Genomic DNA, 15,484 nt, shown 5'->3' on the forward strand with positions numbered 1-15,484 from the left:
CAGTCACCACTTAGGAGTTCACTAGGTACCCACATACCGTTTCTTGTTGAATAATTCTTTGAAGGTGTCGTCTCATGATGACCGATCCAAGGAATCTCTCAAGCGGAGAACAAAGGTAACTACCTGCCAGGCCAGGCACGAGGCCTGGCGTTGGAGAGGGCAGCAGGAGAATGTTCAAGGCACTGTGAGTGAGGATGGTAGGTATGGAGGCCGCCCAGGAGCGCTGAGGTAGTTTACGAGGTGGAGGCATGTTTGTTGGCATCGTTTGGGAACCTTTTGGGAAGGAAAACATCATTACTTTTTTAAACAAATATATACTATCTCATTCTTCCTTGTTTTGCTTTTATTATAAATCTTTGCTATTCCAGAGCAATTCACACTGTTTCAGTTACTCCTTGTGGTGTAACAATCATATATTAGCTTCCTTATAGTTACTCTCCTCCCTGTAGCCGGGTCCCCTGCAATGTGACCTTGTGGTAACTCCTTCAAGGAGTGCAGTCTATTTCTTTACTTGGAATCTGGGCTGGCCTTGTGACTTGCTGTGGCCTACAGAATGCAGTAGAGGTGACACAGTGCCAGTTGCAGGCCTGAACTTCCACTGACTCTCTTGGAACCCTGTCTAGCCACCAGGTGAACAAGCCCATGATCAAGTTATGAGGCCACATGGGACAGAGAGAAGTCAGGCCCCAGCCAACCCAGGAGCTGACTACAGATTCAGGAGTGAGCCAGTAGACCTTGGAAGAATCACCCAACAGGGCTCAGCCTAAACTGCCAACCTGCTGAATGGCAAGCTAACATATGATTATTATTTTAAGCCACTAAAAGTCATGCAGCAAAAGCTAGCTAATATATTTGTACAATTCTTCTCTTCTGTGTTAATTTGCATAACTTTGTCAGTTACCTTTAGGTATCTTTTAAGGTCTAGTATTGCAGCTAATTTAGTAGTCATAACAGAGGCACAGACTCACCTTAGAAGACTTCCACAGGAGACATTCCCCTTACATTTTGCCCAACTTTGCAAATTAACTATTGTTACAACCAATTAACTAAATGGATAACAGTTTATATTCAACATCTTGTAATAACCTTTAATGAAGAATATGAAAATGAATATATGTATGTATATTCATGACTGGGCCCTGTGCTGCACACCAGAAAACACATTGTAACTGACTACTTAAAAAAATTTTTTTTAATGGAAAGAAGTTTAAGTTATTAAGTATCCTTGTTATTAAGTCATGACTTTCAAATGTGACGATGAGGACAGAACGATTAAAATAGGTCATTTGTTGGTTATCCAAAAAGCATAAAAATGTCCATGACACTTACTTGTTCCAGCTCGAGGGGAATGAGAAGCATCTGGAACTGGAGAATGTAGTGATGGATTGGCTGGTGACATTCCAGGCATGCGTGTTGCTGGTGAGGGGCCAGACACTTGAGGAGACCCTGGCCAGTTCCCTGCTCGTCCACTTGGTGACACCATAGTGTATGGAGAACTAGGGTCCAGGGCTCCTGTAAAGAAGAAAACAAATGGTATTTGATAATACCTGATAATCTGAAAAGTATTTGATAATAATCAAATGCTTACACCCTATCTAGTGATAATTTTATTTTTTCTTTCAGTAAGGTATTTCACTGAAGCATGATACTTCTTAACATGACACATTTGAAACTCTATTTTGTGTTGTTTATGTATTTTTTAAACTATGTATTTTTTAACATGATACAAAAATTAGGAAGATAAAAGAATGAGAAAGGATACAATTTACTTTCACACAAACTTCAAGATGTATAATATGTAACAATTTACTTTACACTATATAACACTATGTTTGAAAATATTAAGCAAAAAAACTCAAAGCTTCTTTAAGGGCAGACATCTTATATATTTAAACTAACCATGACTAATTATTTTTTTATTCTACTCAGAGAAGGCTTACAAGAGGGAAAATTTCCATTTTCTTTATTTAGTAAATGGTACAGTGACTAAGAAATGAACCAAAATTCAAGTTTTGAAAGCAGTGACTTCCTGAACAATCTGATATTTAAATTTCATCCTGTAGATACCTTTGACATATTTACACCCCTTTGTAACCAAATGACAAACTGAGAAAATACTTCTACCATATATCAGGGAGTAAATGGTCCTTATTTAGAAAACTTACAAATCAGTAAGAAAAAACACAAGAATATAGGCAAAAGGTACAAACTGGCAGGCATAAAATAAGAAACACAAAAGACCAATGAACATAAAAAAAAGTTCAACTTCACTAATAATCAAAAAAACACACATCAAACAATAAGATGCCATTTTTTACCTATCAAAATGACCAAGATTTTTAAAAATCACAATACCCCGTGTTGGCAATGATGCAGGAAAACAGACATTCTTGTACGATACTAGAGGAAATTGGTACAGCCTTTCAGGTGAGCAATTTGCAATATGTTTCAAAAGCTTTAGAATTTCTCAAACCCTTTGAGACAGCAATTCCACTTCTAGGAACTTACCTAAGAAAATAATCATGTGAGCAGAGAAGACACCATTTTTAGTTGTGAAAAAACAGAAACATTCTAAATGTATTAAATCAGTTAAATCACAGTATGCCCAGACAAGGGAATACCATGAAGCCCTTTAGTATGATGACGTAGAGTTTTTACTGACAGAAATGTTCCTGCAAATATTAACAGTGAAGAGTAAAATCACAGACGCCACACAGCTGTAAAACCTGAAGAAGCTCTTTCTGTTCGGATTTGGCATGGTATTCCTGATACAGCTAAGTGACAGAAGCAAGGCACCGAACACGGTGTGCAGCCTGCTGCCATGTGTGTAAAAGAGGGGGGGAGAACACTCCGCTTAAAACATCTCTGCAAGAATGCATGAGAAATTAACAGCACTAAGTGCCTCTGGGAAGAGGAACTAGGTGGTCGGTGGACCAGATAGGAAACACTTCACGGGATCCCTCTTCTATTCTTGATCTATTTGAACCAATTCAAAATTGAACTTTTGAGTTAAAAAGTTTAAAAATTCAAGTCTCAAAACAATACATTTGGTAGGGTCCCAATTTTCAGGGGGTGGGGGGAGCGGGGGTGGCAATGTTTGAGAGAGGAGACAAGATGGGGAGGGAGCAAGCCAGAGCCACAGAGATCAGGGCAGGCAAGGAAGCAGAGGGTGCATGACAGCCCGAGCGAGGTGGGGAGAGACAGTCCGAAGCAGGCAGACTAACTGGTAGATCTCTTGTGGTGCAATTAGGAAAAATGTATTTTCTTTTGCTATTTCCCCAATACACAAGTGCTAATTTCGCAATAAGAAAATTTACTTAACAAAAATTATTTTCACATTAAACTCTTATGCTCTAGCGATTTCCGTGTATGGACTCACCATGTGGACTAGCAAAACTGGCCCCTGGTCCTATTGAGATTCCATGCGAGGATGGGGGAGGAGTTGGAACAAATGATGCTGGTGATGGGGCTCTCAAAGCCCCACTGGGGGAGCTGGCGGCATGCAGATTTCCTAATAAAGGAAAATAATTATAGATGATCTTGCAGGACACATACTATGTCCTGTCTAAGGGCCCCAAGTTAAGACTCTCTCTACAGACTAACGAAACAAGTAGTAAAGCTCCCAAAAGCAGCACAAAGAAAAACTGGAACCATGTCATTATTGAAAAAGAGAGAGATCGAGTCCATGGGGGCCCGAATTCTAGCTCTTATATTGACTGACTTTTTAAAAAAAAATATCTAGTATACTTTTTTATTTACTCATTCAACACGTAGGCATGAACATCCATTTCATGCCAAGCATTGTTGTAGGCACTGGGGACACAGCAGTTAAGAAGAGACAAAAATGTTTGCCCTCCTGGAGCTTACTTCTAGAAGAATGAGAAAGACAAATACATGTCAGGCTGTGAGAAGTGCTGTGGAGAAAACCAGGGCAAGGTAAGAGGGCTTTATCGTGTAGTGGAGGAGGTGGGTGCTGTTCTATATAGAACAGCCAGAGATCTCTCTAAGAAGGGGCTGTGTGCGCTGAGACATGGAGTGAGGATAAGGCAAGGGGATATCCAGGGAATACGATATCGAAGGCAAACCAAAGAGCAGGGGGAGGCCAGTGTGGCTGGAACAGCATGAGCAAAGGGGGAGACAGGGAAGGGAAGAAGATTAGGTCAGAGAGGTGGGAGGAGGGTCCCAGATCACACAGGGACTTGGAGGCCACTCTAAGGACTTAGGGTTTACCCTGAATGAGATGGGAAACCATTGCAGAGTTTGGAGCAGCAGAACCATGAACGACTGTTCCAGAAGGACCACTCTAGCTGCTGTTGAAACACAGACTAAAGGACAGGGGCAGGAGCGGGGAAACCAGTTAGAGGCTACTGCAATTACCCAGGTCAGAGACTGACTCAGGCAAGGGTGAAGGCAGAGAAGGTGAAAAGTGGTTAGATTCTGGATAAATTCTGAAGATGGAGCTGACAATAAATTTGGTAACTGACTGACTGTGGGTGTGAGGGAAGAGAAGTCCAACACGACTCCTACAGCTCTGGCCCAAGTAGCAGGAAGGAAGAAGCTGCCACTTGCTGAAAAAGGGGGGGGGTCTGTGCGAGGAGCAGCACAGGGTGGGTTGGGAGGTGTTAGGAGTTTAGTTTCAGCCATGCTTGAGTTTCAGAGGCTGACTAGGCATCCACATGGAAATGCTGGACAGAGAACTGGAAAATACAGGACTCGAGTTCGGGGGAGAGGCCTGGATGGAGATATTAAAAAACTGGGAGACGTGAGCTTAAAGCTGGTATTTAGCCACAAGACTAGTATTTTAGGGTTATGAAGTGGGAGACTATGGCTACCAAAACTATGAATGCAACGTTAAAATCCTTGCTACATTACCCTAACTATCCTCAGTATCAGCAGCTTTCAAATTTTCTACTACTAAAGAAATTTTGTATTTTTAATTTTGTATTTTTGCATTTGTATTTTAAGAGAATTTTGTATATTTAATACCTAATGCAATATTAATTCAATATAATATGAATTCGATATTAACATATTTAATTCAATAAATACGTTAATCAACTTAATTAACCTTTAAGTAATATATTTACATATTTAGCTGTGTGATCTGGACAAGTGACTTAACTTCTCCATGCCTCAGGTTTCCTCTGTAAAATGAGGATAATAATAGGACCTATGCCACGGGTTTGCTGGGGGGATTAAATGGGTAAAGTGCTTAGAGCAGGGTTTGGCACACAGTAAGCACTACATACCTATCTGCTACTGTAATTATTTCAAAATAATCATCTCTCCTTCCTTGTATGCAAAACCAGTCTCATCTCACATCCAAGAAACCCCCTCCCATCAGGTTCTGGGACCCTGCTTCCCCCATTTTCCTCCGTGCTCCCCCCAATGCCCCTTCTCAGGCTCCCACACCGTCTACTGCTGGCGCGCCACGGGGACTGAGTTCACCCACCCACTCAGGCTTCGATGACCTTCAGTGACATGACAGTGACTTGCACGTCTTCTCCTGGGGTCCAACCATCTCCTATGAGCAGGGAAGGGATCACCTACCCCAGAAATCTGACACCTGCCCTCCAAGCAGGTTGCTATCAGGGTTGCTATCAGGCTTGCTGCTGAATTCCCAGCACCGTGTGCCATTAGACACGGAGTAAGTGCCTAAGACATACCAATGAAATTTAGTGTTCAGTTAAAAGTAAAAATCTGGCATTCTCCAGCAATTTTTACAGCGCCCTTCATGGGGCCACCAACACGGCCATTTTGTTTGGACACGCAGGCTGTATGTGCACTGGCCGACTCTGAGGGTGGGGCACCGTTCATATATACCGGGCTTCCGCAAACTTCTTCCTGTAAGGCAGCTTTTCTGTTAGGGGTTGTTGCACTGGGAAAGCAGCCACAGACACTATATAAATGGGTGTGGCTGTGTTCCAATGAAACTTTACAGAATCAGGTTGTGGGCAGGACTTGGCGCACAGGCCCTAGAGTGTCCACCTCTGACATAGATCGTGTTGTGACTCTTAAAGCAGTGCCATGAGTCTGGCTCTGGGTGACAACACCTCCACTTGACTGAAACCTTTTCAAGTGCTTCTGAATCATGAACACGGATTCCACAACCCTGCCATAATGAATGAACAGTAAATATCCAGCCACAGACTAGCAAAGGAGTTCTCTCTGACGTCTAAGGCTACATGAATAGTGCTGCTCAGTCTGTGTGTGTGTGTGTGTGTGTGTGTCTATTTTGGATCTGGAATTTGAACAAGACAAGGGAGTAAGTCATATCTTACCTGGAGACTGTGTGTGCATCATAGAGGGAGACTGGTTAACTGTGCTGTGGTAAGATGTAGGGGGTGAAGTAAGAGGGTAAGCGCCGGATGACCCTGGCTGCTTTGGAAATGGCTGAAAAGAAGAAAATACATGTTGGTAAAATGGCCAACCACATAGAGTATGGGAGTGTGGCTTTCCCCAATAAAGAGCTACAGTGTTAACATTTATACATGTCACTGGTTACCAAACAGGAAATGTGAGGTACGAAAATGCCCAAAACACATTATCAATAATGCAAGTTTCTAAAAACTCTGACTTTTAAGATGTTTTAAAAGTAGCAACATTCTCATTCCTGACCCTGCGGTCCCATTGCTTATATCCTTCAAGATGTCTTTTGCTCATTTTATCTACCATATCACTGACTTATTTATATTATTTACCTACCATGTCATTGATTCTAAGATAATTTTCTCCCATATTTTAACATTTCTGAAATCAGGATGTGTCTTCCAATTCATGGCACGTCACAGTTTAACCGACAGTGTTGTTTGGGGCAGTACATAACACCAGTGCGCCTTACACTTGGTGGAGTTTTAGTCAGTGAAATACGGTAGTTTAACCTGACCTCTACTCACTCACCTTTACCTTCATCTCCAGTAATGAAAATCCTAGCACAATGTAATCCTTCCCAGTCTACTTTTTAAAGTTGAGGTATGAATCACATATAGTGAAGTACACAAATCTTAAATGTATAGTCTGATGCCTCTTTTTAACAATGTAACTGCCACACAGATCAAGATGCTGAAGGACGTTACCAGAACCCCAGACGCCTCCCTCATCCACCTTCCAAGTCTTTATCGCCCCCCTGAAGGTAAGCAATACTCTGACTTCCATCACTCAAGCTTGGTTTTGCCTGTTTTTGCTTCTCACATAAATACTGAATGTACTCATTAGTGTCTGGCTTCTTTTGTTCAACGTTATGTCAATGAAATCCATCATGTTGTTGCATGTAGCAATAGTTTATTTTTTCATTTCTGTGAAGTATTCTACCGTATGAATATACCCCAATTTACTCAGTCATTTTACTGCTGCTGGATATTTGGGTTGTTTACATTTTTTGGATAATGTTGCTATGAACATTCTTGTGTTTTTTTGGCTGCATCTCTGTTGTGTATATACCTAAGGTAGAACTGTGAACTCAGAGTCATGCATAATGTTCAGCTTCAACACCCTAGAATACTGCTAAGCACCACTGCAAGGCAGCTGTACCATTTTACAAACCTCACAATAGTAAGGGAGAGTTTCAGTTGGTCCTAATACCAAATGTTGGCAAGGATTATCAATTTTTTTTCTTAAAGCCATTTTTGTGGGTATGGGCTATTATCTCACTGTGATTTTAATGTGTATTTCTGTGATGCCAGATGACGCTGTTCACCTTTTCTGTGTTTAGACATAAACACATTTAGACATCCTCTTCTGTGACCACGTGGATGATCACGTGACAATATTTTAAGTGCACGAGTCTGAGGTTAATGCTACTTCTGGTACTTTTCATTTCCCATCACTGGAAGCCTCCTCCTCATCTCCCTCTGCCACTGTTTCTTCATATGGATTTCTTGGGCATCTTGGACCCACCAAGGATCTCCTTGCCTTTCAACAAAGAATCCCAGACATCTGTAGAACCTGTTAAGTTACACAAATGTGATACTGTTTGGAATTTCAGCTAGACATCACCTGTTGCTGGGGTGGTGGCTGGAGCTGTGAGATTAAAGAATCCATCATATCTCCTCCAATGGGAGAAGGGGGATTATCGTCCTCATTTACAGACCTTCTCCGAGCATCCTGATTGCTGTCAACAAACATATTCAGGAATGTCTGTGGATATAAAAAGGTAAAATTTAGATTATTTTACCTAACTTTAGTCAGATATTCTTAATTATTTAGAATATGTTAACAGAAACAAACATATGTCCGTCTCTGAAATGTAAGTTTGACAGATGGTCACTATTGTTAGGTTAACCTAGAAGAGACAGTGATCATTTTGAAGGAAGGGGGGAAATTGAGGAAAATGGTTAACTACAACAATAAAAACAACATCTAAGTTAAAATGTATTATGTGAGCAGAAAGTTGAAGAAAGAAGTACACCCTGGCACCTTTCAATGCCAGGTCAAAATATTTTCTTATTAATTTCTGAATCAGAAATGGGGAAAAGAATAAAGAGTTGCATGGTAGGCATAAAAGTAACTTCAGTGACTTGGAAAATTTCCTATTCAGTCAGAGTGCTCACTTTTTAAGCCAGAAAATAGGAAAGAGGAAAACTGAATAAAGAAACTAAGCTATCTTTTCCCTTTTTATGTGACTTAATCTTGAACCATCAAGAGTGGGACAAGTCTTGTTTTACAGGGTATGTTATCAAAAATTAAGCAAGACGACCAGAATTTGTGCTCAAGCAGATTCTCTTTCTTTTAATATACTCCACTCTCTTAAAAAATACAGATTATAAGCTTATCAGAATTACTAAAAAGCTTTTAAAGGTCTGACTTCCAATTAAAGATGATAGCTACACAACACACATTTCATCCTCTCCCAACACCCCACTGAAAGTCCTAAAAAATTTTCTTTAGGCAATAAGCCACAAAGACAAAAAGAATAGAAGAGGAAAATAGCAAGAAATTCTGAGAGGCTGCAGAGCAGATGGCTGAGTGGTAAACTATCTGATGTGAGGATGCTGTATCCTAAGCAAGCGGTGGGGAAAGCCAAGAAGCAAAGCTATTTCCATCCAGATCCCCAAGATACATAGAAACTGGCAGCACCAGATACCTCTGGAAATGGGGATGAAAGTGAGACTAAAAGCAGAAGGACCAAGTGAAAGTCTCTTGAAGAGACAGTGAAACCCTCCCAGAGCCTCTGTCACTCCCACTGAGTTAGGCTGACCGCTACCACCTTGGTGGAGGGTCTCTGATTTGGGGGATTCTAGAAATCAGTTGAGAGAAGTGGTACCATAGTAAAAATGAAGATTAAAATTTACATTCTGAATGCTGAGTTTCCTTCTCTTATGTAACTGGCCCAAAACTGGGAGCCAGATGATGTACAGTATCTATGCAGTCTTGATACTCTTCTCTGGGCACTCACACCAGCCCAACAAAAAGACCTAAAGGTACTGACATTGGGAGTTACCCAATGAAATGGCCCAAGCAGATCATCCTGCAGTGAAGAGCACAACAAGTCTCACTTTTCAACAAAAGCAGAGTTAAGAAACACTTAATATATGAAGAAAAATACTAATATGAAAGAGATGAAAACAAAAAAAGGTGGATGAAATAGAGATTATGTAGGAAGAAAAGAGGTTAAGAGAAGATAATGCAGCCATATAGAATATGATGTCATAAAATGAACATTCAGAAACAAAAATGCTCTCAGAAATTTTTTTTTAAGATGGCACCCCCTCAAAAAAACCCCAAAACTTGATGGAAATGAAAAATAGAAGGACTGGAAGGAAAAAGATGAGGATATCTCCCAGAAACAAAGAAATAAAAAACAGAAAAGATAAGAAAATTAGAGGATAAGTCCAGGATAACCAACATCAGAATAGTAGGGGTACCAAAAAGAGCTAACAGAGAATGCAAAGGGGAAGACTAGAGAAACAATGCAAGGAAATTTCCCAGAGCAAAAGGATGTAAGTTTCCAGACTGAAAGAGTCCACTTAGTCACATAAGGTTCAAGGACAGGAACAGGACTGAATGTCTCAATGGTCACAATGAAGCTAGAGGACGATGGAGCAATCAATGCCTTCAAAATTCTTACAATGATTGCAACCTAGAATTCTACACCTAGCCGCTCTCTCAATTAGATGAGGGTAAACTAAAGACGCTTTCAGACATACAAGGTCTCAAATTAACCTCCCACGTACCTTCTCCCAGGAAGCTACGTAGAAAGTATTCCACCAAAACAAGTAAACCAAGAACAAGATGTGGGGCCCAAGCCACAGGGCACACAACACCATTCTTCTGCAGATTTCTACACTAAAACTGGGCAAAAGGTCTGGAGGACGGTGGAAGAGATTTCTTCAAGATGAAACTGGTAAGGTGTCTGATACATGAACAGACTGAAGGGAGAGTTACATATATGGGAGAGACTTTAAGGCTGAGTTACTGGTAAGTATAGAGAGAGCTAAGGAAAAAAAAAGTTAGTAATTCCCAGGAAAATAAAATGTTGAGCAAGACACAAAAAGTAATTACAGGAAGCTTGGTAGAATAGTATTATATATTCATGATAATGTGAACACTGAAAAATCATCTCATCACAATGGCTACCTAACCATATTGTGAGGTTGCAGGAAAGGGAGAAGGCATCTGTACTGAGAGCGGCCTGGAAAGGGGAGGAGGCTTATAAGAGAGAATTTAAAAAGAATTAAGTCCCCATCTTCCATTGTGAGAAGCAGATACTGCCCTCAACTAAGAAGTCCAACAAACAGCAATGAAAGCTAGCTATTTAGAGGTAAGGATGTAAATACCAAGAGAATGAGCGATGTAAGGGTTGAAAACAGAGCAGAAAAAGGGCAAGTGTAGAACTAATTTTCCAAACAAGCCTTTTGGAACTATTTGACTCTAAACTGTAATAACATATAATTGAGCTATCACACCAAAATCTCCAGGGCTTGTGACCCAGGACCCTACATTTTAAAAAAGTATTATAGTTGAACTAATGATCAAACCTTCTCAATATTTAGTGATAAAGACTACTTTTAAAGTTTCTTGAAACTCCCAATAGCAAATAGCACTCTCTTCAGTATCTTCCGCCTTATCCATTTATGTGGTAAGGAAATAAAAGAAAGGACATTTTTTCATCTCATACACATCAGCACAGCACTTTATTAGGACTTCCAGCTCCTTCAGAATGAAGTTGCAGAGATGATGAAGTAACACGGCTACTTATTACATTTAAACAGGAATTTGTTGCTTCCCCCCATTATTTCCCCCTCGAAGGAACTGTTCTCAAGATCATATTTATGTTTACTAATGCTGTAACACTAAAGTCTGTTACCTTGAGTCCTGGTGCAGGATAAAAACCTTCAACTAACTTGCTGTTATCAAAAAGACTATAGGCCCCGTCCCGGATGGCCACAACGCCCCGGCTCCGGCAGTATATGTCAATGCAGTACATATTCCTGAAGGCCAGTCTGATGTGGGTGGACGACTGCGGCAGGATGGAGAAGCACTGGTAGGCAGTGTTGGTTCTCTGGGTCAAGCCCAACATCGGCACAGTGGGCAGCTTGTTGATGGCATTCAATGGAGCCTGAGTATCAAACAATACCTACAAGGAACAAACGCAGTGTCAGCAGCCAATTTCTGTGCAAATGCTAAAATCTCAGAATTTTCAAGGTATAATCACCACAAATTAGAGTGTCCTTCTGGCATTCTTCATAAAATCTTCTGTCATTGAAGACAAGTTAAGGCCACATGATTTTTTGAGGAGTTTTACATCAGACACTAACATTCAATCTTATTTTTAAACGTAAAACAAACTTAATTACCTGTAATAACTGAACCACATTTGGTGTTTTATTGAACATTTCTTGAAGCTGATGGAGAATGGTATTGTGACAGTTACTGCATCCCGAGTTTGGACCAACAGTTCCCAAAGAAATGTGAAATTTCTGATGTATGGAATTCCATTGGATACTAATCTAAATCAAAGAGATTACACGTTGCAGAAAATAAGAAAGGAAAAGATTCAAGCAGAAGGAAAAATCATGTTTAAACAGTAAGGCAAAATGCCAAAGATCTAAATGAGGTCTTTTTTGAAAGCAACTCATAAGACTCTAAACTCTAGACGTGCTGTCACTAAGGACCAGTATATTCGCTGAGCATGTGTGTATTAGACAGCCCACTTCTACTAAATAAAACAGAAAGAGAAGGTGCTAAAAAAAAACAAATTTGACTCAAATCATCAGTTCCTTGTTTTTCAATTTTCTCTTGAACTGAGGAAGAGTCACCCTCTTTAGGTGAGCACCATCACAGAGGGAAAAGAAGCGAGCCCAACATAGACATCACCTTCAGTTAACAGATTTTAAAACACTCAAGTAATTTCAGGTATTACTTTATGTGGAAGAGTCCAGAAAAAAGCCAGCTGGCTGAATTTACATATTAAATTTCTAGGACTTTACATGTGAAGTGGGGAAAAAAATAAGGAACTATAGATTATGGGGAATACCTTCAAGATTAAGATAGGATCAAACAACGTTAATAATCCTGTGACTAAAAGCAGACATACCATATTGTTCAAGACCATTCATACATAATCTTCATTATAATAATCACTCTGCTAAGCAGATTTGAAATCAGTGAAGGAAAAAATACAGACACCAAAAGCACATTACCTTGTCCAAAACTCTTCAAGAATACATACACCAAAGAGGGCAGAATTTTTGTTTTCAATTTTAAAGAGTTAATAAGCATCATAGTATACTATATTTACATCAATAAAATATTTAAAAATTACCATTTTATCCTTAATTTTTACTTGAGCCCTCAATTATTTCAAGAAAGTTTTCACGATTTTTGAATTCTTATTTTTTAAAAAAATGTATGAGAGGAACTTCAGTTTTAATTAATTCACAGACTTACTGAGCTTCCCTTGGTGGTTCCATAACACAAGATAAGCTTTCGGTAATTATAAACACGAACTTCTGAGAAAATGTTTAGATGCGTGGGTATGTCTAAACAGGAAGAAAACAAAAAGGAATTTAAGATTATGCATGAAAAATTTAAAAATATATATTTAAAAAGAGGGCATCTTGGTAATATTATATGCCTAGATAGAAAAGTCTCTCTCTATATATCTTAATTTTAAAAAAAAGGAGGAAGCAAAAAAGACAGCACAGCATAAACAGATAGTAGGCTTCCATTTCCATTCCTACAAAAGGGCAGGGGTGGAGATGCCCTGAAGCAGTACAGCGCAGGGGTTATTAGGGAGTTCCAATTCCCTTCCAATGTCCTTCATGAGCTACGTAAACCTCAGCAAGCTTCTTATGTCTCTATGATTTGTTTTTCTTCATTTGTAAAATGAGGAATAATAAATTACCGACCTCACAGGGTGATTGTGAGGACTGAATGGGTTAATGCCAGTAAACTATTTACTACATTGGTATGGCACATAGTAAACTCTCCATAAGTACTAGTACTATAACCTGGCACACCTGTGTGTGAACATTGCTGAATGCATAAGAAACCTAACAGTGGTTGTCTCGTGGGGAAGGAAATTTAAGTCTGAGCTAAAAGGGAAAGTTACTTTTCATTAGATAAACTTATGAATTCTTAATTTTTATTTTTTTACAATGTGCATGTTTTAATTCTTCAGTTAAAAAAGGTGTTGGGGTGTGGGGGGGATGCTTTTCCCCCCAAAAAGGAAAATTATCACTTGTACCTGGTAGAGAACGTGCAAATTCCAACACACACTCATATAATCGTGCAATGCTATTCCAGTCATTAAGGAACATTTCAACCACTTTTCTACCACCAACGGGTTCAGACAACAAGTTTTCATATGTCAGATAAACATGCCGGGATGGTCCTACAGGATTAAATGAGAAGATTAACAGTAATCAATACTGAAAGAAAAAAATCCAGAAATATGCAAAGACAAAGTGTGTGAAGGATCTTACCTTGCTCCCTGGTAGAAGTACCATTAAGTGGACAATTTGCAAACACTAACTCTGCCACCCATGTGCGGTTATTTCTACCTTGTAATCGGAAAGTGCAATCGAGCAGAGAGCGGTCCAGAGCCTTTTGGGTTTCCTCAGTTACTCCCTTACAGGGAGGAATTCTGGTGATGAAAGATAGCATATGAAGTGGACTTCATATCATAGAAAGACAAAAACACAATTTACACAATGACAGGCAGGGTATCATATTAGAACTTTGGTTCAAGCTCCACTACTGGGCACCTTCTGCAAGAGAAGGAAGCAATTCATAGAATTCACAGCAATTAACAGCATTTAACTCACTCCCATTCATAACAACATGGATTAGGACACTCATTTTAACAAAGTGATTTGCCTTCATCCTTAATCTTGTTGTTAGAGAAGACCAAAATTCTTCAGAATGAAAATCAAAGATACTGGCTTTCTATGAAATCTACCCAGCACATCCTGAAGGAAAAGCTAAGGGGAACAAAAATACTTGTAAAATCACTCTGAAGACAGGATGATACAGTGGAAAGAACAGGGGCTTTGGATGGTCAGGGACGTGCATTCTAATTCTGACTCAGCCACATTTAACCTCTCTGAATTTCAGTTTCCCAACTATAAAATGGAGATAAATAATTACCTAATGGGTCACTGATTGTAAAACATGACAAAACATACATATGTAAAGTGCTTATGGTGGCTGATACAGCAGGTATTCATATGTTAAGTTTCTCCTTGCAGTAAAACCAAGTCTTGATCACTGACTACCGTAACAAAATTTCAGGTTCATTATCCGCCCCTGCCTTCCCCTCCTCCTCTGTACAGGTAACTCATTGTGATGGAGCTTTACATGTATCAACTCATTTAACACAGACATTGTCACTTATATATACCACATGTATAAGAGGAATGTATTAGCTTTGGTGTCTTATAATACTCAACTGTTTTCTTCTTTCAGCTTTAGGAACTATCTTAATTTGTCATAAAACATTATGGGGGAATATATTTTAGCTTTTTTTTTCAGTAACAGATGAAACAATGAGATAATATATTATTTAATTACACATTATCCTTTAACTCATGGGGAAGGTGGGTTAATTCTCATACTTGGTATAATGATTTTCAAAATCTAAGGCAAAAAAACAATAAATAGAACTAGAAATATGGAATTTTGGTTTAGGCTTCTTATTCGGAATACAATACCCAGAACAGCGTTTCTCAATGTTGGCAATATTGACATTCTGGGCTGGATAATCCTTTTCTGTTGTTGTTAATTGAAGTATAGTTGGATAATTCTTTGTTGCAGGGGCTGTCCTGTGCAGCCCTGGCCTCTATCTACCAGATGCCAGTAGCACCTCCCAGCCCCTCTTCTCAGTTAATGATAACCAAAAATGTCTCCAAACATTGCTAAATGTTCCCTGGCGGGGAAAACTGCCCTGAGGTTCAAAACCGCCGACCTAGAATAAACAATTTAAGAGAGTACAAAAGAGACAAAGATTGCATGTAGTAAAAAATAAAATCTGTAGAAGTGGGAG

The 15,484-nt window shown here is 39.5% G+C and overlaps 1 protein-coding gene across 3 annotated transcripts in view; it reads right to left on the bottom strand.

The window, feature by feature from the left end:
- Window positions 1-15,484, bottom strand: part of MED14 (mediator complex subunit 14) — a 60,409-nt gene that overhangs the window by 7,886 nt on the left and 37,039 nt on the right. For 2 of the 3 annotated variants that reach the window (XM_074359810.1, XM_010963992.3), the window contains exons 17-26: window positions 13,926-14,086; window positions 13,688-13,834; window positions 12,889-12,980; window positions 11,796-11,948; window positions 11,306-11,575; window positions 7,996-8,136; window positions 6,282-6,393; window positions 3,380-3,511; window positions 1,330-1,512; window positions 38-273 (exon numbers count right to left, since the gene is read on the bottom strand). In XM_074359810.1, the coding sequence (XP_074215911.1) occupies window positions 38-273; window positions 1,330-1,512; window positions 3,380-3,511; window positions 6,282-6,393; window positions 7,996-8,136; window positions 11,306-11,575; window positions 11,796-11,948; window positions 12,889-12,980; window positions 13,688-13,834; window positions 13,926-14,086 (1,627 nt within the window). The remainder of the gene's footprint in view (window positions 1-37; window positions 274-1,329; window positions 1,513-3,379; window positions 3,512-6,281; window positions 6,394-7,995; window positions 8,137-11,305; window positions 11,576-11,795; window positions 11,949-12,888; window positions 12,981-13,687; window positions 13,835-13,925; window positions 14,087-15,484) is intronic. The other variant, XM_074359809.1, reaches the window with a different exon arrangement.

This window comes from Camelus bactrianus, chromosome X, assembly GCF_048773025.1.
Source record: "Camelus bactrianus isolate YW-2024 breed Bactrian camel chromosome X, ASM4877302v1, whole genome shotgun sequence".
Lineage (NCBI taxonomy): Eukaryota > Metazoa > Chordata > Mammalia > Artiodactyla > Camelidae > Camelus > Camelus bactrianus.